The 25,441-nt window shown below is 43.5% G+C and overlaps 2 protein-coding genes across 2 annotated transcripts in view; both read right to left on the reverse strand.

Moving 5' to 3' along the window:
- The window catches only part of LOC311109164 (dihydropyrimidine dehydrogenase [NADP(+)]-like), a 92,080-nt gene extending 82,194 nt beyond the window's left edge, over positions 1-9,886 (reverse strand). The window contains exon 1 of the mRNA XM_084151991.1: positions 9,518-9,886. The gene's annotated coding sequence lies outside the window, so the exon portion shown is untranslated. The remainder of the gene's footprint in view (positions 1-9,517) is intronic.
- Positions 1,412-22,990, reverse strand: LOC311109303 (dihydropyrimidine dehydrogenase [NADP(+)]-like; the record flags this gene model as incomplete). Its single annotated transcript, XM_084152136.1, has 6 exons — positions 22,971-22,990; positions 21,364-21,533; positions 19,688-19,898; positions 12,950-13,134; positions 9,671-9,886; positions 1,412-1,495 (listed from the first exon to the last, which is right to left on the reverse strand). The coding sequence occupies exons 2-6, from the start codon at positions 21,529-21,531 to the stop codon at positions 1,412-1,414; spliced, it is 864 nt and encodes a 287-aa protein (XP_084008262.1). The 5' UTR covers positions 21,532-21,533; positions 22,971-22,990.
- Between the last annotated feature and the right edge of the window lie 2,451 nt (positions 22,991-25,441).

The following is a 25,441-nucleotide window of genomic DNA, read 5'->3' on the forward strand; positions in this document are numbered from 1 at the left end:
TCAGTGGGCATAAGGACTTCTACACTGGGGCAGTGTCTAGCCATATGACCATACGTGTTGCACTTGAAACACTGTATAGGGCCCTGAGGTGTGGCCTTACTAAAAGTATTTTTACATTTTTAGTCTTTTTACATTTTTTGTCATTTAGCAGACACTCTTATCCAGAGCGACTTACAGGAGCAATTAGGGTTAAGTGCCTTGCTTAAGGGCACATCAACACATTTTTCACCAAGTCGGCTCGGGGATTAGAACAACTCTTACCCACTAAGCTACCTGCCGCCCTCTACGGGGCTGGGTGCTGGCCTTGTCGACCCTCTGGCTATACATGGGACGTACCACTGGTCTTCTCGCCCCTGCTAACGGCAGCAAGGCTTTTAGTAGACAAGTATAACTCGATGCCCTGGACTAGGTGGTCAACTGTAACTGGATTATCCTGACCGACTATTTTATGCATGGTGACGGGTAATTCCCTCAAACACTTGTCTACATTTTGGCCGTGGTTTTTGAGGGGCATAGCCACCCACTTACCAAACGGATAAGTTGGTAGAGCTGGCCCCTCGGAGACTCCTCTTCGGCGTACTTCCAGGCATGAAACCTTTGGGCCCGGTCTCTGGGGTTCAGCTGATAGAGGGACTGAATCTCCAGCTTTAGACGTTCATAATCCACAGCACCCCCTTCTTCAATGTCGTAGTACGCCGCCTGTGCTTTGCCTGTGAGCAGGGGAGCCAGAAGGCCCTACCAGTCATCCTGAAGCAATCTCTCTCTCTGCAGCGTTCTTTTGAAGGCCAGAAGATAGGCCTCCACATCGTCGTCCTCCGACAGACGTGGAATCAGCGCGCTGTTGTTGGGCCTCCTACGATCCCTGGGAGAAGGGCGGTCTGCTAGTTCAGACCTGAGGAGGTCTAGGGTCTCCTGTTGGGCGATGGCGCAGGCCGTTAGCTGACGTAGCAACTCTTCGCTCATGCCTATCAGCGGGTGTAGTGGGCTTCTGAAAGATAAAAAAGAATCACAGCCACCGGAAAGGGGATTGATTGTGGTCTTGCCTCAAGATGCCCGCATTCTCCACCAGTTGTGATGGATCAGCTTGTCCGAAACAAGGGGGGAGGCATAAAATGAACAGACCGGAGGCAGTGGTTGTGGTTCCTTTGCTTTTGTATTGTCAATAAACTGGTTTTCTTTCACCCGACAAAATGATTCCAGTACAGGGTAGCGTCCACCGCTGAAACAACAGTGAAAAAAAAGGAATATAAAAATAAACTAAGCAGTTGACCTAAAGGCCGTGGCCAAACAGAGAAAACAAAACAACAAAAGGCTTCACCCGTCTTTAGACTATTGTCTACACATAACATTTACAGGGGGGACGCTTCTCTCTACCTATAGCCTGCCTTGCTTACCCGAGAGCCAAGGTGCATCAGAAGAAGAAGCTTTCTCTGAGGTAGGAGAGTACGACGTCCTCACAGGTCCCCATGTATGCTCTCAGCCCCGAGCTCATCTCCTGGCACACGTTTATAGAGGGAGACACAAAGCAATTAGTGGGCCCAGCTGTGTACTAATTGGCTTTACACTGAGTACCTATCCCCTGAGGAGGGTGCTGTCGTGTCGTCTTCCTCCGGCCGGTCACTGAATCTCACAGATATTACAGTTAATCAGGTCCCGTTGATAGGATAGTCTCGAATGGAGCTTGTCCAGTTTGTTCTCCAGTGATTCTACATTTGCCAATAGAACAGATGGTAGAGGTGGAAAATGTACTCCCCACCGTAGTTTCATCAGGGTACCCGCACGTCGGCCTCTATATCGCCGTCTCTTTCTCTTCCCGAGTGTCGGGGATTATGGCCTAGTCCGGGGTGAGCAGTATGTCCTTTGCCGCCAACTGATTGAAGTAGAAATCTTCATCCAAATTGAGGTTAGTGATCGCTGTTCTGATGTCCAGGACTTCTTTTCGGTCATAGGAAATGATGGCGGAAACATTATGTAGTTAAGATCAGCGCAAAAAAAACACACAAAATAGCAGAATTGGTCAGGAGCCCGTAAAACGGTTGCTATACATTCCAGCGCCATTCTGAGACATTCCAGCACTATTCTGGACCTAACCCTAACCTTAGCAAGCGGTTGTTTATAAACAGTTTGTTGATAGTAAGACCACTTGTAGAGCATCTACAGATGGAATATCCAGACTATCCAAATAAAGTGTGACCAAATAAAGTTGATCTTTTACTGAGATAAAACCAAAATGAAATGCGTTGTAAAAATGTCGCTGAGAATTCTCAACTCCAGTGGCGTTGAGTGGCGATGAGTTTTGGCAGAGTGTACTTCTAACAACATCGAGTCGGTATCAGTCGATACTTAAAAATTTCAATTCTTAAATGCGCACTCATGTATGTCCTGTGTAAAGGCGTTATTTTCTTTGGGTGCTGCAGTCTGTAGTTTTTGATAAAAATATAATTTTACGTGACCTCCGCCAAGGGAGTCGCTGTTTGTTAACAGAGGAGCAGCCCCGTCATTGCATGGCAGATTTTTAGGGTTTGGCAGGGGATGCATGGAATGCAATTTTTTTTCAAAAACAATGGATTCCAACTCCCACTGGTAACTCCATAAGAATCAGGACGAGCACAGGTACACAGTAAGTGTTACACAATTTATATTTATAAAAGTATCGAATGGTAGTGCATGTTTGAAATCGCAAGCTTCAAATTCCATTGGAAAACAGTGGATTACGCAATGCAATTTGACAGAGGTCACATAGAATTAAGTTTTTATAAAAAACTACAGATTTCAGCACTCAAATAAAATAACACCTTTACACAGGACAAACATAAGTACAAGGTACGCATTAAAGACTGAACATTTTCACAAGTATTGATTGACACCGACTCGATGTAGTCAGATGTACACTCTGCCAAAACTCCTCGCCACTCAACTCCATTAAGATGTGACGTACGTATTGTAGAGTTGAGAATTCTCAGTTAGTAAAAGTGTAAACATAGCATTGGTCTTTTTGGATATAAAAACATGTATAAGCATAATATGGATAGAGGCTCTTTGAGTATACTGCGTGTAACAAAATGCTAGCATGATGTTATGTAGCAGAACTAGAGCCTCTTGATTCCATTATTACCAAAACTGCATCCCAAATGACACCCTATTCCAATAGGGCTCTGGTCAGTGGTAGTGCACTTATAAGGAATAGGGTGCCATTTGGGACGCACAACCAGTGTGGTCCTGCGTCCAGACATGAATCATTATAAACAGTCATGAAGGCAAAATCAAAGGGCTGCCCGCTCACTTCTCCCTTCTCCTCCGCCGCAGCCTGCCTCCCTGACTGTCCACTGCAGCCAGCCACTGACCCACCAACATGAAACTTCATAAACAAGGGAACGAGAGAGAGAAAAATATGAAAATGAAAGACAGGGAAATAAAAAAGGCCAGGTAGCAGTTCTGAGGAGTTGTGATCATCATTCATCATCTTCATCCCCCAAGTGCAGATGGAACACTTGCTAAGCCATCATTTAGTGCTGGTGTTTACTGTGCCTACTGTGTTGGACACACACACATACACACACACACAAGCACACAAACACTGGAGGTGGGGGAAAGGGCTTTGTCAGCAAGTGGGCCTACGCTATTCTCCAACACGAGATGGGCCTTGGTAGCAAACACACACAAACACACACACACACACACACAAACACTGGAGGTGGGGGAAAGGGGCTTGTCAGCAAGTGGGCCTACGCTATTCTCCAATATGAGATGGGCCTTGGTAGCAAAGCATTCAGTGTGTGTGTTGTGTGTGTGTATGTATGGTATGTACATTTATCCTTGTTGATGCCAGTTTAGATTCCTGACAGAGATAGTCTCCTCCGCAGTAATTATCTCCTATCTGTAAGCTGTCAATTCTAAAACTCAGAAACCTTGAATCCATGACAACATCTAACTAACAAATGTACACCCTAGATAAACTGTATTCTCTCTCTCTCTCTCTCCTATTATTGTTATATCCTTAGCAGCTTCAGCAAGTCTTTAATTCCAACGACCCTGATGCAATGACAAAAAAACATTCGAAGTTACAGCAAGACCTTGACGTTCCCTTCGTGAGGAGGGTGCAAACTGAAGAAATAAGTCGAAGAATAGAACAGAGCAGTACAGAGAGTCAGTGTACTCTGTAACCTGTTAAAGTATCAACATTTATATTAGTGCTTTAACTGGACTGGACACATTATTTCTTTACACCCGCTAGCAGCATCATACTGATGCTACTGGGTAGGTGACAGAATGGCCCTGTCAGGGACTAAATAAATGAATGTCAAAGCCAAAGGATATTAGTCGGCTGTGATAAATGAAGAAGGATATTGTCTGTCAGTTTGGTCATTAGTCTCTTTCACCATTCACTCCTTCTCTGCTATCTCCCTCCCCCTCTATAGTCCCCCGAAGGCTAATACACACAGACACTGTTACTGCTACATATCTTACACTAATAACAACCAATAATATCTATCTAACCATTAACTATGATAATGCAGTCACAGTAGTACAACACTGTACATTGTGTTTGCCTCAGCCATTGACATTGAAGGAGTGACTTACGTAGAAAGTATTACATTTATTGTTAAGTCGAAAATCTCCCCATTCCCTCTAACCCTATAGAGACCTGCTACACACTGACTTCCAACTTTGCTGTTGTTCCAGGGAAGACGAACCACATCAGCTATCTTCCATGTGTCATTATATCTTCTAACATGTGTCCTCCCTCATCAGTAATGATTGCTTCATGCTAGTGCACAAGTAGTTTCACATTAAAATTTAAATAAGTTAAATCAAACGTAGGCGATTTTGACTGGATTCAGTGGTAGAGAATCATGGCTGTCAAAGCAGTCAGTGAGATCTGAGAGGTGTTGACTAATTGCTTGATAATTACACAGTAAATCATCTAATTAAGCCGACGGTTAATTAGGGTAAGCTTGCACAGCTTGCAAGTATATTTTGGTTAGGTGTAGGTGTGGATGTGTGTGTGGATGTGTGTGTCAGTAAATGAGAGAAAGATAGCTTGTGCAAGAGAGAAACTGCTAAAGAGTGAGGCATAAAGAGAGAGAGAGACAAAGGGTCGAAGTTCAACGAAGCATTCCTCCAGACATATACAGTAACCATCTAACCATCCATAGCCTGTAGCCAATGGAACATCATACAGCTGAACCACTTGTAAAGCTTAAACATGAATAATAAGAGCTCGAGACATTACCTCCCCAACCTCCCTCCCGCTCTGTAGCGGAGCGCCATTATCCTTTGTTTGCCTTAGGACAGGCCCTGTTTATTTTACTACCGATCTGAAAATCTATGATGTGGAATAGAAAACAGCACAAAAGATCTGGCATCAGAACGCACTAGGCAGTCACACTCCAGCAGTTTGTATTTATTTAACAAGCAAATTAGAGAGGAAGTGGAGTTTGTATGGTGCCTGTATGAGTGTAGAGGGAGAGGAAAATACAGATGACTACAGACTCATTATCTACAGTTAGTTACATGTTTACCGGTTATAATATCTAATTTAATTGGGAGATCAAAGGAGTGGTGACTACCTCTTGCATGGCTCAGAGGGCAGAGAAACTACACTATATATACAAAAGTATGTGGACACCCCTTCAAATTAGTGGATTCGGCTATTTCAGCCGGTGTATAAAATTGAGCACACAGCCATGCAATCCCCATTGACAAACATTGGCAGTAGAATGGCCTTACTGAAGAGCTCATTGACTTTCAACGTGGCACCGTTATAGGATGACACCTTTCCAACAAGTCAGTTCTTCACATTTCTGCCCTGCTAGAGCTGCCCCGGTCAACTGTAAGTGGTGTTATTGTGAAGTGGAAACGTCTACAACAACGGCTCAGCCGTGACGCGGTAGGCCACACAAGCTCAAAGAACGGGACCGCCGAGAGCTGAAGCGAGTAAAAATCATCTGTCCTTGGTTGCAACACTGTTCCAAACTGCCTCTGGTAGCAACGTCAGCACAATAACTGTTAGGAGCTTCATGAAATGGGTTTCCATGGCCCAGCAGCCGCACACAAGCCTAAGATCACCATGTGCAATGCCAAGCATCGGCAGGAGTGGTGTAATGCTCGCCGCCATTGGACTCTGGAGCAGTGGAAATGTGTTCTCTGGAGTGACGAATCACGCTTCACCATCTGGCAGTTCGACTGACAAATCTGGGTTTGGCGGATGCCAGGAGAACGCTACCTGCCCCAATGCATAGTGCCAACTGTAAAGTTTGGTGGAGGAGGAATAATAGTCTGGGGCTGTTTTTCATGGTTTGGGCTAGGCCCCTTAGATCCACTGAAGGGAAATCTTAATACTACAGCATACAATTACATTCCAGACAATCCTGTGCTTCCAACATTGGGGCAACAGTTTGGGGAAGGCCCTTTCCTGTTTCAGCATGACAATGCCCCCGTGCACAAAGCGAGGTCCATACAGAAATAGTTTGTCGAGATCGGTGTGGAAGAACTTGACTGGTCTGCACAGAGCCCTGACCTCAACCCCAATCAACACCTTTGAGATGAATTGGAACGCCGACTGTAAGCCAGGCCTTATCGCCCAACATCAGTGCCTGACCTCACTAATGCTCTTGTGGCTGAATGGAAGCAAGTCCCCGCAGCAATGTTCCAACATCTAGTGGAAAGCCTTCCCAGAAGAGTGGAGGCTGTTATAGCAGTAAAGAAGGGAACAACTCTATACTAATGCACATGAATTTGGAATGAGATGTTCGACAAGCAGGTGTCCACATACTTTTGGTCATGTAGTGTACGTGCCAGAGATCAGCTTTGTCTCCTAATTTCATCAAACTCATCCTTCCTTCCGGTGCCTAGCTACAGCTCGCTGTGAGTTCATCTGAGTGTTACTTGGCGTGATACCATGCATCATTAGTACATCATTTTGTTTGTATTGGAAAACTGGAAAATGTATTTTTGGTAAAAACATTTTCTTGGTTAAGCTGAGACTTTGCTTGAAATGACAAAAAACAACAGCTGGTTTTGAAATTAAAGCACGTTATGGTGCCTTTAAGGACCTTCTTGATTCTTAGCAACCACAGTAATCCTGATATACAGTATATTCCAAGAAAACATACATCAATTATTATAGTATTATTGGCCTTCAAAGAATGCATCATGCACTTTTCCTACAGTTGGAAGTTTAAACAGTCTGAATCGTGCAGCAAAGCTTATTATGAGCCAAAAGCCAGTCCAGTTCCTACAGGATGAATAACAGGCTAATTACCATGACACGCGCACACGCACACACACATGGCTCCATGCTATTTACTAGTGGTTAAAACCATCAGAGAATCTGTGTGGCATCGGCAGAACACGACCTCCTCACCTCTTACTCTTAATAAAAATGCTGGAGCCGTTGATTAAACTGTGTTGTTAATTTGTAGAGTTAGATTTACAGAGTCGAGTGCATGAAGCAGAGGCCTGTGGAACTGTGTGTGTGTGTGTGTGAGTGCATGCGTCACCGTCGGGCCATAGGATGTGTGTTAACAATGTTAGGGTTACCATGGAGATGGAGTTACCTCATCACGGATACGTTTTTGTAATGTTGTAAATGAGGAGTGGGTAGGTCTGCTATTATCTCTCCCCTTAATTGCTTTTGAAGTAAATGCCAAGCATTATTCCATTGTTGTTGAGAGGAAGTTGCTTACGTTTGTTGGATGCACTAGATAAGTTCTATGAAACGTACTGTATCTTCCTCACTTGTGAAAAAGTACACGAAACCTGCAACTTGTCTTTTCTCTTAAAGGACAATAAAAACATAATCATTATCTTCTTTACCTGTGACATGTTACCTGTAACTCCAGTTAGCATTGATGTACTTTGGCACACCAGTTAAACCTGAATGCGGGAGCTTCTAGGACCAGGCAGTTACTGTACCCATCAGGGTTCAGCCAATTGCAGGTGTGAATCCTACCACCCTGAGACAGTCAAATGATTAACTGAGACAGTATGGTCCCTAGCTATTACAGGTAAACCTTCCTGCTGTAACGACCTCAGCAATGTGTGTGTGTTGTGTGTGTGTGTGCGTGTATATACATAAATGTGTGTATGTGTATTACTGACATCCATCTAAAGATGTGGTAATTAGCCACTGAAACATAACAACATGTATCACTCACAGGGATTTAACAGCTGGGTAATTGGTACAACGTAAGGAAAAATGTACTCGTCACTCCTGAGGAGGGAAACGGGCCTATAGATCAGAGGCTTGGGGGGACTGAGACAATGGCCCACTGGCCCCCCGTGCTCCTCCTTTTTCAGACATGGCTCTCACAGTTCACAGAGAGGAAGAGGCCAGAAGGTTGGCCTCGTGGCACGTTTTTCATATGCAACACAGTTCATTAATTCAGATTAACGGTAGACCCCCCTAGCTTTGTTTTATTCTCTCCCTTCTCTTCCTTATGCTGGGCCTTATAATAGCTAATTAACCATTCACATCACATTCTTTTCCTTTTTACACAAGCCCTAGAAACAGCCAGGACGACAATCCTCATATTCACCCAGCAATCCACTGTGCATCTCAAAGCGCTATCAATGGCAACACATTGTAATGTTATGATAGGAGCAGCCAGCAGTGAACGGCACTAGCGAGTGCAGAAACAGGATATTAAAAAAATAGGTCTTCTGTGTTTAAGTTGAAACGATAGCGAAGGAGAGCCGCCTGTTTCATTCATATTGACATTAAAAGAACTTCTTTATCGCTCTCCCTAAAGAAAGCTCCCCGAACAATCTAAACCAGCAGAGCACACAATAAGGAATAATATGATTTCTGTTTACTGAGATATCGGCTGGTATTTTGGCGCTACACTGACAGCCAATAGCTGCAACAGTATATTAGACCCCAATCTGGCATCTATAAATGTCAAGAGAAAGCGAAAGAGGGAGGACGTGGTGAAGGGGGTGGGGACGTCGCACATATGTGCAAAATTCTTAAAAAGACTAACAGAGTTTACATAACTGTATTCTGAGGCTGAATCATTATCATATGTGCAGCTGTCAATCTTGATGCTTCAGCTGAGAGCAAAGCTCCTAAGGATAGAATATAATACAACAAGCCTATACCCAGGTTGACCATGATTTCTCTCTGAACTCCCTTGGTAAGTCCAGGCATGGTACATTAAGCTTATTCAAAAGCCAGCAGTGGTGAAACCGTAGTAGCAACAGTAGCATACCCATCTATCCAGGCTCTTTCTCTCCTCACTTTCTGCTCTCTCTACAAAGAAACAGAAAGTTGACCTTTTCAAAATGACAAGGGGGCAGTCCATAAAACAAGTGATGGAGGCAGTGATATATTTTCATCAAAACAGGGATAGCCACGCTCGCCTCACGCTTTCTCTACATCAGGTATAATTTACAAACTCAGCGAGGCAATGTGCGCTTCCAGTCACAAATTAGCTGCATGGCTGATGTCGTCGGTAGGGCAAGATATAAAGAAGAAGTGAAAGCATCACCTCCTGAAGTTTGGGATTTGTTTTACGTTTTCTTCTTCTGCTCTCTTTGCTCCACTTGAATGTAATATCTAGCTCCAGCAATTAAATGGTACCAGCTACAGAACAAACATGCAGCATGTCCCTGCTTAATGCCCAATAGCCACCTACACACTAATATAAAGCTGTGTAGACATGAGTACCTTGTCCAGGGAGAAGGTCTTGGTGAGAGCGAAGCCCCATCCTTCCAGGAAGGCCCTGCGGATCATGGCTGTGCTGGTGGTGGGGGGAGCGGAGGCCAAGCCAAAGGGGTTGGGGAACCTGATTCCACACATCTCCACACCGATGTCCACAGAGTCGATGGCACAGTGGAAGAGAGGGAGCTGGGGGACGCTGGACACCGTCTGGCCGTGGAGAGACTGGAAGGACAAAACATCCAGTTACAGTACTGTGAGATAACGACAGGAATAGGGTTGAAAAATTCCAGGAACTTTCCCAATACCCAGCTTTTCCCAAAATCCTGGTTAGAGCATTCTAGATCTCCTGCTTATTCTCTTCTGATTCCGGGAATATTACAACTGGGATGTCTGAAAAAACAGGGAATTTGTGGCAATCCTAGTTATAGAACTGTAAGATAACGAGAATACCACTGGTATTATGATGAAAGTCAAGATACAGCAGTCATATATCCAGCAGCCTCCTCATCCTCCCTAGGCGCCCAATGTCCCAAATGGCATCCTATTCATTACACAGAGGCCTTGTCAAAATTAGTGCACTATATAGGGAATAGGGTGCCATTTGGGACGTATCCCTAAGGTCAACATACAACAGCCATCCATCCAGCAGCCTCTTCCTCTCCTCCTCCTAATTAGCCCAGCGATTATCACAGACCTCTTATTGCTTTTGTAATGATGTCACCGCCGCATAATGAACGAGGAGGTGTCATGCTGTGTGTGTATGTATTTGTGGGTGTGTGTGTCATGCTGTGGCAAGGCGGCTGTTACATGACAGCCGGTATTCCCCTTCGAGGGATTTGGCATGTGGAGGAATACACGCCAAACACACGCCAAGCAACACGGGGGAAAACAGCAGCAGGGAACATGTAAATACAAAAGATGGTGATTATTAGGAATACTGGGGGGTTCCAGAGTTCCAACCAACAACAGCTTTAGCTGTCAAGATGTTGAAATGTTCTGGATCGTCATCTTCCCCACAACATGTCTCCTTATCTGAATCCCAAATGGCACCATATTCCCTATATCAGGGCCCTCAACCCTGTTCCTGGAGAGCTACCGTCCTATAGGTGTTCACTCCAACCCTAATCTAGCGCACCTGATTCTAATAATTAGCTGGTTGATAAGCTAAATCAGGTTGGTGAAAACCTAAAGGAGGATAGCTCTCCAGGAACAGGGTTGTAGAGCCCTGCTCTATACAGTGTAATACTTTTGACCAGAGCCCCCGGTAAAAAGTAGTGCACTACATAGGGAAGAGTGCTATTTGGGATGAGAACTTGTCTACTTTGAAACTAGTTTTCCCATGCAGCAGTAAGTTTTCCAAGAATTTCTTGCATAAATAAGGTCTAAATTCAACCATGCACATGATATGATAGCAAAAATATACTGAAAATGGCCTAAATGCACTGATCGAAAGGGAGACCTATGACACAGTAATAACACATTCTGATATAAAACACACTATTATCCTGAACGTAGAACACAAGGGATCTAGTAGTTCAAGGGATCTCTGAATAGCTCAGATATTAGTTGCTGACCCTTTCCAGCAAATTGCCTCAATTAATTTCCTCTTCCTTGGGCCATTACCGTAAAAAGCAAAGAAATCTACTGTTGCTTCCTTTCTGGTTACAAGTGGCATTTAATCTGCAAATAAACACTTGTCTATGCTTTGCACTGAACACAGCTACATTACTACAATTAACCTGCATCTGAACCGGGCCCCGGTCTGCCGAGCGCTGCACTTTGCAGTATAATCGTAATCTGAGGGGAAATAGAGGGATGTGGAGGAGGTCAGGCACCTCAGGAAGACAAGCCGGCGTGCTGGGAGAATGGGAGGCTGGAAGTCAACCGCTATCTCTGTTATTACAATGCGGGAGCAGTAAAGAGTCCTCTCTGATCCTGCCTTTACACAGACTAGTGAACCACACAACCATCTGTACTGCACTTTGACTCATTCACTTAGTGTTCACCACAGTAAGTGCTGCATGCAGTACAGTACAGAGTGTACATGCTGAGTGTTTCGAGGTGAATGTGGTAATGATGATAATGTATCGTTCGGCTTCCTTTCCACTTCCTTTTCAAACCCACAGAAGACATTAATTAATCCACAACGGAAAGAACTAATATTGTATCGGGACTATTTAAATATTGACATATTCTGCTAATTGAGAAGTGATGTAATTGTCTTGGTTCATTCATGAATCTACACACGGGGATGCTGTAATTGGGGAAAAGAAAAGTAAACAATTGAAAGTCTAGCGAGATGAAGTACTGAATATTGATACTGTGTAAATGTTTTAAGTCACTCTCAAAAAGTGAGGGTTTTGTTGATTGTCAGTGAAACATTAGCTTTCTATAAAGCCTCCATCTCTCCTTTTCTATTTCTTTCTCTCTTTCTCCCTCCCTCTCCCTCTCTTTCTCCCTCCCTCTCCCTCTCTTTCTCGCTCACTCTCCCTCTCTTTCTCCCTCCCTCTCCCTCTCTTTCTCCCTCCCGCTCCCTCCCTCTCCCTCTCTATCTCCCTCCCTCTCCCTCTCCCTCCCTCCCTCTCCCTCTCTATCTCCCTCCCTCTCCCTCTTTCTCCCTCCCTCCCTCCCTCTCCCTCTCTTTCTCCCTCCCTCCTTTCTCCCTCCCTCTCTCTCTCTTTATCCCTCCCTCTCCCTCTCTTTCTCCCTCCCTCTCTCTCTCTTTATCCCTCCCTCTCTCTCTCTTCATCCCAGGTATCTTCATGCTAGTTAGCAGCACAGTGAAGGTGATGTGTGTTTATGTAGCATTACAATGCACTTCACTCTTTAATGCAGCTAAAACAAGTAAATGACTCAAACAGTACAGCTTAGGTTGTATTGTAGAGCGGCGTCATTTCATTGCATTTACTAATCTACTCAGTGTGGTGATAAACAGATTTGTATAACATTATTAACATTACGTTACACTGTACATATCTATCCCCATATACAGTACCGTTGACACATGATCTTCTTCTTCATCGTAATTAATTAGTTGTCCAAATCCCCCCTCTACCATGGAGGTTTGCTGGACTTAATACCAGGCATCTGCTGCAGTCTCAGAAGCACCACCGCATCACAGTGAAGGTGGGGAAGCTTGTTTCTAAGTGTGTGTTTGTGTGTGTTAGTGTGCATGTGTGTTGAAAACGTTGTGACATTCTGTGTGCGTGTGTGTGTGTGTGTGTGTGTGTGTGCGTGTGTGTGTGTGTGTGTGTGTAGAACACAGCCCTGGGGCTGGGGACAAACCTGTAGGTATTTGTGCATGTGCCAGGATGCCTGTTTGCCGTCGTTGACTGACTCCACGGTGGTGTTTGCCTGTCCTGCCACGTCGCCCCCAGCAAACACCCAGGGCTCACTGCTCTGCATGCTCTCTGAGTCCAGCTCTGGGAGACCCCAGCGGTTCAACTGCACCGGAGACATGGCCTCTTTCACTGGAGGAGAGGGGAGAGAGGACCCACAGTTAGTGTTGTGGGGTGTGTGTGTTTGTGTGACAGAGATAGAGATAGAGAGAGAGAAAGGAAGAGAAACAGAACGACAGAGAGAGAAAGGGAGAGAGGGAGGCGAGAGACGACAGAAAGTGAGAGACAGAGAGAGGAGAGAAAGGAAAGACAATGAGAGAAAAAGAGAGCATGAGAGAGAGGAAGAGGACGAGAGGGAGGAAGAGGACGAGAGAGAGGAAGAGGACGAGAGAGGAAGAGGACGAGAGAGAGGAAGAGGACGAGATAAATACATTTTTGAGCGACCGTGATGGACTACAAACCCTACAGAGAGCAATATGAAGTCTGTGACAAGACCGATTCACGCTCTCCGTCTCTCCCCTCACTCTCAGCTAGGTTAACGTAACATCTCCTGAGGCATTTCATTCACCGTTAGCTGAATGTTAGCCCAGAGATACTCTGTCAAACTGATCTACATTATAAAAAAGCTCATTTAATTCTACCTCCCGCGCTCACCTATACAATTCATCTTTCAGGCTAAATGCTTTTCAGCATGGAAGATGGCCTGCATCTATCAGCAGGGATGTTTTTAAATACAGATCTGCGTGTTGGACAAGATTTATTACACTCTATTAGAATTACTAGAGGGAGGGGGGAAAGTTTCACCTTCCCAGTCTATTCAATGGGGAAAGGTTTTTATTTGATGCCCAAAATACAAGGAAATGTACACACATAAGAATACAGAGAGAGCCTGCTATCTTTTATTGCAACCATACTATTGAAGTTTAAGGGTAGGACAGTAGAGAATGTGGAGAGAGTTGCCGTGTGTTTGGCGTGTCAAACCCCTCAGAGCGGAACACCGGCTGTCATGTAACGGCCGCCTTGCTGCAGCGTGACACACACACACATGACAATGTATGATGCAGTGAATGTTATCATATACACTGATGGGGCATAACACAGCAGCATCGTCCTGCCATAGTGATGAATAAGAGATTGAGGAAACAAAATGGTGTCAAGTTGATTGCAGTAGAAATTCTGGGCTATTGCCCATTCACTTATTAGAAGAAGACACCTACCTCATTATACTGTACAGAAATGTGTATTGGTATATTCAGTTTAATATTTAATATAGCTTGTGTTACCATATATTTCCATAAAATCCATATGTTTAATCATCCATTCTGAGCCATTATTAGCATATCCTGCTATGCTATAACTGCTGTAGCTAGGGCCTACACATCACCTACATCCCTCATAATAACAGCTAGCTATAACTGCTGTAGCTAGACCTACACAACACCTACATCCCTCATAATAACAGCTAGCTATAACTGCTGTAGCTAGGGCCTACACATCACCTACATCCCTCATAATAACAGCTAGCTATAACTGCTGTAGCTAGACCTACACAACACCTACATCCCTCATAATAACAGCTAGCTATAACTGCTGTAGCTAGGGCCTACACAACACCTACATCCCTCATAATAACAGCTAGCTATAACTGCTGTAGCTAGACCTACACAACACCTACATCCCTCATAATAACAGCTAGCTATAACTGCTGTAGCTAGGGCCTACACAACACCTACATCCCTCATAATAACAGCTAGCTATAACTGCTGTAGCTAGACCTACACAACACCTACATCCCTCATAATAACAGCTATGCTATAACTGCTGTAGCTAGGGCCTACACAACACCTACATCCCTCATAATAACATTTACATAAATATTCAGACCCTTTACTCAGTACTTTATTGTAGCACCTTTGGCAGCGATTACAGCCTCGAGTCTTCTTGGGTATGATGCTACAAGCTTGGCACACCTGTATTGGGGAGTTTCTCCCATTCTTCTCTGCAAATCCTCTCAAGCTCTGTCAGGTTGGATGGGGAGCGTCGCTGCACAGCTATTTTCAGGTCTCTCTAGAGATGTTTGATCGGGTTCAAGTCCGGGCTCTGGCTGAGCCACTCAAGGACATTCAGTGACTTGTCCCAAAGCCACTCCTGCGTTGTCTTGGCTGTGTGCTTAGGGTCGTTGTCCTGTTGGAAGGTGAACCGTCGCCCTAGTCTGAGGTCCTGAGCGTTCTGGAACAGGTTTTCATCAAGGATCTCTCTGTACTTTGCTCCGTTCATCTTTCCCTTGATACTGACTCGTCTCCCAGTCCCTGCCACTGAAAAACAGCGTGACAGGACAGCGTAAAGGGAAAGAGATGCTTAGCTAACACAGAGGAGGAGGGTGCATCATATCTCCAGTTTCCCACCCACCCTCCACGAAACTCAGCAGGAAGTAGACAAATGCAGGAAGGAAGCATGGGTACCTCTGAAGCATGTGCTACCTTTGAACAGGACCCATAGGGCTCTGGTCAAAAGTAGTTGACTATGTAGGGAATATGGTGCCATTTGCGACGCACACTGGGTCCAGCCCACCAGACTATACAGGCCAGGTTTTAACTGCTAACTCATCCTTCTACAGCTGTGTTCACTGCCAAGCGGAACCTCCTCTGTGGGTCTGACAACATACTTAAGTGAGTAAGTGATTCATAGTTCTAGAATAAGGATAATTCTGACTGTACTACTCTGGGGATTCCTTTCTCAGCATTTTGTTTTTTGTGTACCATGAAATCACACACACAAACACGCTTGCAAGCATGCTTGACGCACATACTGTACACACACAAACAGAAACACAAAAACACACACTCGCATGCCAAGGCATGGATCAATTTCTTCCTAAATATGCAGGCAATCAGGTTTGGCAGAAATATCATCCTATCAAATGAAAACTAGTTTGCTCGAAGTCATGCACCCCATTTAATTCAGGCTCTTATCAGTAATTCCTCATGTTTTAATTAACCTTGGTGACTAATTGTTAATCATAACAATACCCTCTTTAGCTCACGACGACACCTTTGGGGATGTGGAGCAGGTTCTAAGGATGTTTCTTTAGCAACAGGTCAACCATAGTACCAGGGGGGAGGAAAGAGAGAGACTGTATCCCAAATGCCACCCTTTCCTGTGCACTACTTTTCACCAGAGCTCTATGGGCCCTGGTCAAAAGTAGTGAATTATGAAAGGAATAGAGTGCCATTTGGCATGCAAAAAGAGTAACAAAATGGATAGTAAAATCCATTTGAGCTGTGAAGACGAGGAATTGGGTAAACCGAATCAGTGGAGCAAATTACGATAACAATCAGTCAATCAAGCCTTTACCCCATCTATAAAATCAATAAGACACAGTCAGATAGACACAGTCAGGCAAGAACATCAGCGGAACTCAGTCTCTCACACTCTCTCTTTATCTTAATTACTTGGTTGAGTAGATGTGTATTTCACCATCACGACCTATTTTGAATGCGTGTAAAACATGTTCAGTTTCTGCCTGCTTAGGTAGCCCCAACTATGTATTTGTGCATCTGTGCTGCATCGCAAGGTTGGCTAATGGCTGCGCTAGCTGGGTAACCAGTTGTAAAGCTCTGTCGCTCTATTGCTGAGCACTTGTGTGTGTGTGTGTGTGTGTGTGTGTGTGTGTGTGTGTGTGTGTGTGTGTGTGTGTGTGTGTGTGTGTGTGCGTGTGCGGACGTCACCGGGTGGTCGTCTGTAGCATGAAACTCATTACAGTGATTTCATGTCATTGTTGGGTGACTCTGGACAGTGTGTGGCGGTCGTGGCCCTCCTGTGACACCCACCTCTGTTTATTCAATAGCAGCCTAATTCAAAATCATAGCAGGTATGGCCTTTTCTCAATGCAATCTAATTACCTGCCCTGGCGACTGTGTCACACAAAAAGACAGGTGTTGTCTTGTAAGCAAGTGGGTTAAAAATATATATATAATCGTAGACCAGTTTTCCCCAACTGGCGGCCTGCAGGTTTGGCCCCCACATGTTTTCTGAGCAAATAATATATATATATATATATATTTGGTTACTACATGATTCCATATGTGTTATTTCATAGTTTTGATGTGTTCACTATTATTCTACAATGTAAAAAATAGTAAAAAATAAAGAAAAACCTCTTGGCATTCTCTCAACCAGCTTCACCTGGAATGCTTTTCCAACAGTCTTTAAGGAGTTCCCACATATGCTGAGCACTTGTTGGCTGCTTTTCCTTCACTCTTCGGTCCGACTCATCCCAAACCATTTCAATTGGGTTTAGGTCGAGGGATTGTGGAGGCCAGGTCATCTGATGCAGTACTCCATCACTCTCCTTCTTGGTAAAATAGCCCTTACACAGCCTGGAGGTGTGTTGGGTCATTGTCCTGTTGAAAAACAAATGATAGCCTTTCCTAAGCCCAAACCAGATGGGATGGCGTATCGCTGCAGAATGCTGCGGTAGCCATGCTGGTTAGGTGTGCCTTGAATTCTAAATAAATCACAGACAGTGTCACCAGCAAAGCACCCCCACACCATAACACCTCCTCCTCCATGCTTTACGGTGGGAACTACACATGCGGAGATCATCCGTTCACCCACACCGCGTCTCACATGGCCACGGCTGTTGGAACCAAAAATCTCCAATTTGGACTCCAGACCAAAGGACACATTTCCACCGGTCTAATGTCCATTACTCGTGTTTCTGGGCCCAAGCAAGTATTTTCTTCTTATTGGTGTCCTTTAGTAGTGGTTTCTTTGCAGCAATTCGACCATGGAGCCCTGATTCACACAGTCTCCTCTGAACAGTTGATGTTGAGATGTGTCTGTTACTTGAACTCTGTGAAGCAGTTATTTGGGCTGCAATTTCTGAGGCTGGTAACTCTAATGAACTTATCCTCTGCAGCAGAGGTCAATCAGGGTCTTCCATTCCTGTGGCGGTCCACATGAGAGGCAGTTAAATCATAGCACTTGATGGTTTTTGCGACTACACTTGAAGAAAATTTCAAAGTTCTTGAAATGTTCAGTATTGACTGACATTCATGTCTTAAAGTAATGATGGACTGTTGTTTCTCTTTGCTTATTTGAGCTGTTCTTGCCATAATATGGACTTGGTCTATATTAGTATGAAAAATGTATGCGCTCACTAACTGTAAGTCGCTCTGGATAAGAGCGTCTGCTAAATGACAAAAAATCTAAAAAATTGTATTTTAACAAATAGGGCTATCTTCTGTCACAACACAACTGTTTGGCTCAAACGCATTAAGGAAAGAAATTCCACAAATTAATTTTTAAGAAGGCACACCTGTTAATTTAAATGCATTCCAGGTGACTACCTCATGAAGCTGGTTGAGAGAATGCCAAGAGCAAAGCGTGTCATCAAGGCAAAGGGTGGCTATTTGAAGAATCTCAAATATAAAATATATTTTGATTTGTTTAACACTTTTCTGGTTACTACATGATTCCATATGTGTTATTTCATAGTTTTGATGTCTTCACTATTATTCTACAATGTAAAAAAAATAGTAAAAATAAAGAAAAACCCTTGAATGAGTAGGTGTGTCCAAACTTCTGACTGGTAGTGTGTGTATATATATATAGATATAGATATAGATATATTGTTGGACATAAAAGACTGTAACGACACCAGGAAATCAGCTCCAAGTGATTTTTATTTTTTAAAATCTGTTCCCAAGTATTCCCAATAATAGAGAGATACGTGATCGAATACAAATGTAAGCAAGGTTTGAAATGATGTTTTAGTCAAATATTACACTGTATCTGTTTGGGCTTCTTGCGATTAATTTGCAGTCTACACATTATTTGTAATTAGGTTCCAGCCCCCTGACCATCTGCTCGAGAAAAATCGGCCCGCGGCTGAATCTAGTAAATGATCCCTGTCCTAGACTGTTGTTGTTGTGTAGGAGAATGCAGGGCAGGTGCTTATGATGTTATGATATATCAACTTGAATAAGACAAGGTTCTGCAAACACACACACATACAGGCAGACACACAGGCACGCTAACACGCACACACACACACACACACATGTGAGCCTCAAAACCAAAGTACATTGAGTTCTCATCACCGGCACTCATCTAAATTAGAGCCTCAACACAGGGCATATTGTGCGTAGATGATGAGGAAAAGTTCTTAAATTCTGCTCCAAATGTGCTAAACAAAGATTAGTTAGACAGTCCTATCCAAATGGGACCACTGTCTTCGCTCGTATAATGAGACATCTCCAGGAGAAAAAGGGAGATCCAGGTGTAGCATCAACGTAATGGCTAGTGTTTGTTCCCCAGGTTTTCTGTCTGTTTAATGCGGCTTAAGGATAACCTCCTCACGCTGCTTTTAAAGCAATAATGTAGACAACATTCAACACAAACTCTTCAGAGAAACACTCAATTTGAGGATATTTGTAAGAGTTGATAAAAACTATAACAGTCGACTGTGCTGTCAAAGAGTCTACTCGTATGGCAAAACTCTGGTTCCATTCAGAGTAAAGTCTGTATTATTGTGTATCAATAGCAAGACTACTGGGATGGCTGTTAGTCAATGGTCACATGGCACCTTTACTTACTGTAGAACATAGAACATGTTTGCAAAGCTGTCATTCATACAAAAATGTTCAATGCACTTTCAATAAAGTTTGATTATGATTGATACCTTTGGGGTCGCTCAGCATGGATCCGAAGGCGCTGATGATGTAATCGGCCTTGAGGCGTATGATCTGATCCTCGTCCTCCATCCAATCACCTTCGTCTGTCAGCTCTGTACGACAGAACTCCATGCCCGCCACGCGACCCGAATTCATGATGACCTCACGAGGGGACAGGAAGGGCATGAACTCACACTTCTCTTCTTTGGCCAGCTCCATCTATAGGTTGTGGAAATACAGAGGTCAGGGGTCAACGGTGAGGGGTCATAGACAGGTTACATATTCAAATTGTGGCTTGAATTGTGTTAAATTATTTGTATCAAAGATTATAATTTTTTATCACAATATTTCTCATCAAATGCAAAGTAAATTTCATCTAAAACTGGACAGAAAGATGTTTAATTATCAAGCCCAAGGTAAAACCTTTTTATTCCCTTGGTTAGTCAGGACTGGAAAATATATTTTGTAGTTTCACGCATTACAACGGCACACAATAGAAGACACTACGAAATGTTCCTGTTTTGTTCAAAGACCTTCAATTTCATACGGATTAATGAAAAAAGCCCCCATCTACAACAAAGTCATTGAAATTACGTTTCCAGTCCTGAGATGTGCACAAAAGGGAAGGGGGGTGGGTTGCTTCTATAATAGCTTCCCTTTCTCCCACAGTTTTCTGAAATTGTCTCAGTTGACATCAATGCTCATGCTTCACACAATATTTAGCTTTTTTTCAATGTGATGTGAAGGTTACTGACGCCTACAAGAGGCCTAAACTTAATATACCTTATAAACAAACGTAATTAGTGAGAGGCGATGCTAGCAGCTTAACTGTCGGCTTCTGCGGGGAAAAGCAAACAGCTGTTGATAATCACCTTACTTTTCTCATTTCGTTAGGGGTTATTTTTGCCGTTACTATGGCAGCAAGAGGTGAGCTCTGACACGACGCATGAATAAAGATGCCGTTGGACGATGATTCTAGAATGAACTGTGCTGTCAAACTCAACTGCAAACTAAAATAGCATTGACAGAAAGACACCTTGAACTTCTCATCACACTCACAATCATAACTAATATACAGCAGTTGAAGAATGTATCTTAACTCCAAGTGATACTTTTACTGACGGTCTAACACATCAAAAGTTGATAAGAATCAAGACTGAAGAGAGTACACGAGTCAATGTCATGCTTCAAATGCAGGGATATCTTTTGAAGGAACAGTGAAAATAGAAACAGCACTGCCTATGATATCCTTCCTCTCTCCTTTGTGGCAGCATTACTAGAAAGGGACAGATCCCAGTGAGTCCGTCTGGGGCTCACGGCAGTGTGTGTGTGCAGGCGGAGAGCTTTTGACAGTTACCGCCCTCCAGACCCAAAGACAGGCCTTTGCAATAAACCAGAGAGAAAAGCGGCTTAAGAGACATGTCAGCAGGGCCAAGGAGAGGACACTCACACAGACAACTTAATAAACACAGCGTCCTCTCTCCTCTCACTAGCCTTCTCCCTAACACTATCTCTCTGTCTATCTCTCTCTCCGGTCTTTCTCTCTCTGTCTGTCTTCCTCTCTCTTTCTCAAACAAGTTAAGCATCTGGTACACCGGTAACATTTAGCAATCTCTCTCTCTGTCAACGTCTTTTCTTTTTTCCTTTCTTTCCTTTTCTCTCCTTTCTTCTTGTTTGTCTCTACCTCCTCTGGGACAGCCCTGATGTTAGTGAAGCCTTTCCTAAAGACCACGTAGACGCGCTTGGCACCGCAGCGCAGGGAAGAGGTGGCACAGTCGAACGCTGTGTCTCCTGCACCCAGCACGATCACAGTGCCACGCAGCTCTGGCAGGGAAGACTTGCAGCTACACATTCCTAAAAGCGGGAGAAGAAGAGAAAAGGAGTTTCAATCTGATCATTTATTGTGTTGATTTTGAGATTCTGATGTACTAAATATATACACTACCAGTCAAAAGTTTGGACACAATTTTTTACATTGTAGAATAATAGTGAAGACATCAAAACTATGAAATAACACATATGGAATCATGTAGTAACCAAAAAAGTGTTAAACAAATCAAAATATATTTTATATTTGAGATTCTTACTTTAAGACATGAAGGTCAATACGGAAAATGTCAAGAACTTTGAAAGTTTCTTCAAGTGCAGTCACAAAAAACATCAAGTGCTATGATGAAACTGGCTCTCATGAGGACCGCCACAGGAATGTAAGACCCAGAGTTACCTCTGCTGCAAAGGATAAGTTCATTAGAGTTACCAGCCTCAGAAATTGCAGCCCAAATAAATGCTTCACAGAGTTCAAGTCACAGATACATCTCAACATCAACTGTTCAGAGGGGAATGCGTGAATCAGACCTTCATGGTCGAATTGCTGCAAAGAAACCACGACTAAAGGACACCAATAAGAAGAAGAGACATGCTTGGGTCAAGAAACACGAGCAATGGACATTAAACCGTGGAAATGTGTCCTTTGATCTGGAGTCCAAATTGGAGATTTTTGATTCCAACCGCCGTGTCTTTGTGAGAACGGATGATCTCCGCATGTGTAGTTCCCATCGTAAAGCATGGTGGAGGAGGTGTTATGGTGTGGGGGTGCTTTGCTGGTGACACTGACTGTGATTTATTTAGAATCCAAGGCACACTTATCCAGCATGGCTACCACAGCATTCTGCAGCGATTCGCCATCCCATCTGGTTTGGGCTTAGTGGGACTATCATTTGTTTTTCAACAGGACAATGACCCAACACACCTCCAGGCTGTGTAAGGGCTATTTTACCAAGAAGGAGAGTGATGGAGTGTTGCATCAGATGACCTGGCCTCCACAATCCCCCGACCTCAACCCAATTGAGATGGTTTGGGATGAGTCGGACGGCAGAGTGAAGGAAAAGCAGCCAACAAGTGCTCAGCATATGTGGGAACTCCTTCAAGACTGTTGGAAAAGCATTCCAGGTGAATCTGGTTGAGAGAGTGCCAAGAGTGTGAAAGGCTGTCATCAAGGCAAATGGCGGCTATATGAAGAATCTCAAATATAAAATGTATTTTGATTTGTTTAACACTTTTTTGGTTACTACATGATTCCATATGTGCTATTTCATAGTTTTGATGTCTTCACAATTATTCTACAGTGTAAAAAATTGTAAAAATAAAGAAAAACCCTTGAATGAGTAGGTGTGTCCAAACCTTTGAAAAAAGGAGTAGTCTTTTGTAGTTGGGAATAGTAATCTCCAGGTGTCCTGTAAATTATTTGTAAAGATAATATGTTTTGCCTCTTTGGAGGTTCCTTGAATTTACCTTTTTTAATGCTGCGTCTGTCTAACTTGCCGAATGTGTGATTTACACTGAACAAAAATATAAACGCAACATCTAAAGCGTTGGTCCCATGTTTCATGAACTGAAATAAAAGGTCCCAGAAATGTTCCATATGCACAAAAAGTTTTGTGCTCAAATTTGTTTGCATCCCTGTTAGTGAGCATTTCTCCATTGCCAAGAGAATCCATCCACCTGACAGGTATGGCATATCAAGAAGCTGATTAAACAGGATGATCATTACACAGGTGCACCTTGTGCTGGGGACAATTAAAGGCCACTTTAAAATGTGCAGTTCTGTCAAACAACACAATGCCACAGATGTCTCAAGTTTTAAGGGAGCGTGCAATTGGCATGCTGACTGCAGGAATGTGCACCAGAGATGTTGCCAAAGAATTTAATGTTCATTTCTCTACCATACACCGCCTCCAAAGTCGTTTTAGAGAATTTGGCAGTACGTCCAACTGGCCTCACAACCGCAGACCACGTGTATGGCGTTGTGTGGGTGAGCATTTTGCTGATGTCAACGTTGTGAACAGAGTGCCCCATGGTGGCAGTGGGGTTATGGTATGAGCAGGCATAAGCTATGGACAACGAACACAATTGCATTTTATCTATGGCAATTTGAATGCACAGAGATAACGTGACGAGATCCTAAAGCCCATTGTCGTGCCATTCATCCGCCGCCATCACCTTATATTTCAGCATGAGAATGCACGGCCCCATGTCGCAAGGATCTGTACATAATTCCTGGAAGCTGAAAATGTTTCAGTTCTTCCAGATATGTCAGCCATTGAGCATGTTTGGGATGCTCTGGATCGACGTGTACGACAGCATGTTCCAATTCCCGCCAATATCCAGCAACTTCGCACAGCCATTGAAGAGGAGTGGGACAACATTCCACACAACTCTATGCCAAGGAGAAGTGTCGCGCTGCATAAGGCAAATGGTGGTCACATCAGACACTGACTGGTTTTCTGATCCACGCCCCTACTTTTTATTAAAGGTATCTGTGACCAACAGATGCATATTTGTATTCCCAGTCATGTGAAATCCATAGATTAGGGCCTAATGAATTTATTTCAATAGACTGAGTACCTTATATGAACTGTAACCCAGTAAAATCCTTGAAATTGTTACTTGTTGTGTTTATATTTTTGTTCAGTACAGGTCACCTGCTAAAATAATAGTTCCTGTCTGGATTTGATCTAATATAGCTTGAATTATATCTAAAAACTCCACATTTGCCCCTGGGGGGATATACAATGAAATCAATGTGTATTTTTCACCATGTAAGGTACAATTCAAAATGAGAAAACGGCTTTCTTAGTCTGTGTGCTGGGATATAAGGGAAAAGGGTTTATTCTTGTTTAGAAGGATTCCTATACCTCTGCTGTTACTACAGTAGGTGGCAGAATAGGCCTCTTTAACCCAGCTCCTCTTTAAATGTTAAATGTCTCTTTTTTTTATGTATCTCTTGAAGGAAAACCACATCTGCTGACAATCTCTTTAAATGATCAAGAACCTTATGCTTTTTTAAAAGTTGGATTTTGTTGTCCTTTACTTGTATAGAATCAAAGTTAACCTTGTCTGTTCCGTCTATCATTGAAGAACCAGATAACATTTTAGAGTCATTGTATGAATACATAGTTATTGTATACATTACATATATAGAACGTGTGAACATGTGGACTGAGCAGACATTTAACAGAAAACACACAAAAAACATAAAGCAAAGTACTTCTTTGTACTTTTAGGCGCTGTGCCTTTTTAGGGCTTTTAAGCTCCAACTCCTATCCTAATGTACCAACAGTCTGTGGATTATGTTATTGTAAATACATTGGAGAAAGACTGTCACTTAAGTACTGTGGTCAGTTTGTAATACCTTGTAAATAAAATTAAAGTATAGTGGCTGGTGGGGCTCTATTTGGGGAGAGTGGGTCCACTGAAAGACCAGCTGACATCATGTCAGTGATTCTCTCGTTAACACAAGGCTGGAGATCACTCTGTCATGCTGATTGAGTTAGAATAACAGACTGGAAGCTTTAAAAGGAGGGTGGTGCTTGAAATCATTGTTATTCCTCTGTTAACCATGGTTACCTGCAAGGAAACACGTGCCGTCATCATTGCTTTTCACAAAAAGGGCTTCACAGGCAAGGATATTGTTGCTAGTAAGATTGCACCTAAATCAACCATTTATTGGATCATCAAGAACTTCAAGGAGAGGTTCAATTGTTGTGAAGAAGGCTTCAGGGCGCCCAAGAAAGTCCAGCAAGTGCCAGGACCGTCTCCTAAAGTTGATTCAGCTGCGGGATCGGGGCACCACCAGTGCAGAGCTTGCTCAGGAATGGCAGCAGGCAGGTGTGAGTGCATCTGCACGCACAGTGAGGCAAATACTTTTGGAGGATGGCCTGGTGTCAAGAAGGGCAGCGAGGAAGCCACTTCTCTCCAGGAAA

This window comes from Coregonus lavaretus (assembly GCF_964263955.1).
Source record: "Coregonus lavaretus genome assembly, chromosome: 34".
Classification (NCBI taxonomy): domain Eukaryota; kingdom Metazoa; phylum Chordata; class Actinopteri; order Salmoniformes; family Salmonidae; genus Coregonus; species Coregonus lavaretus.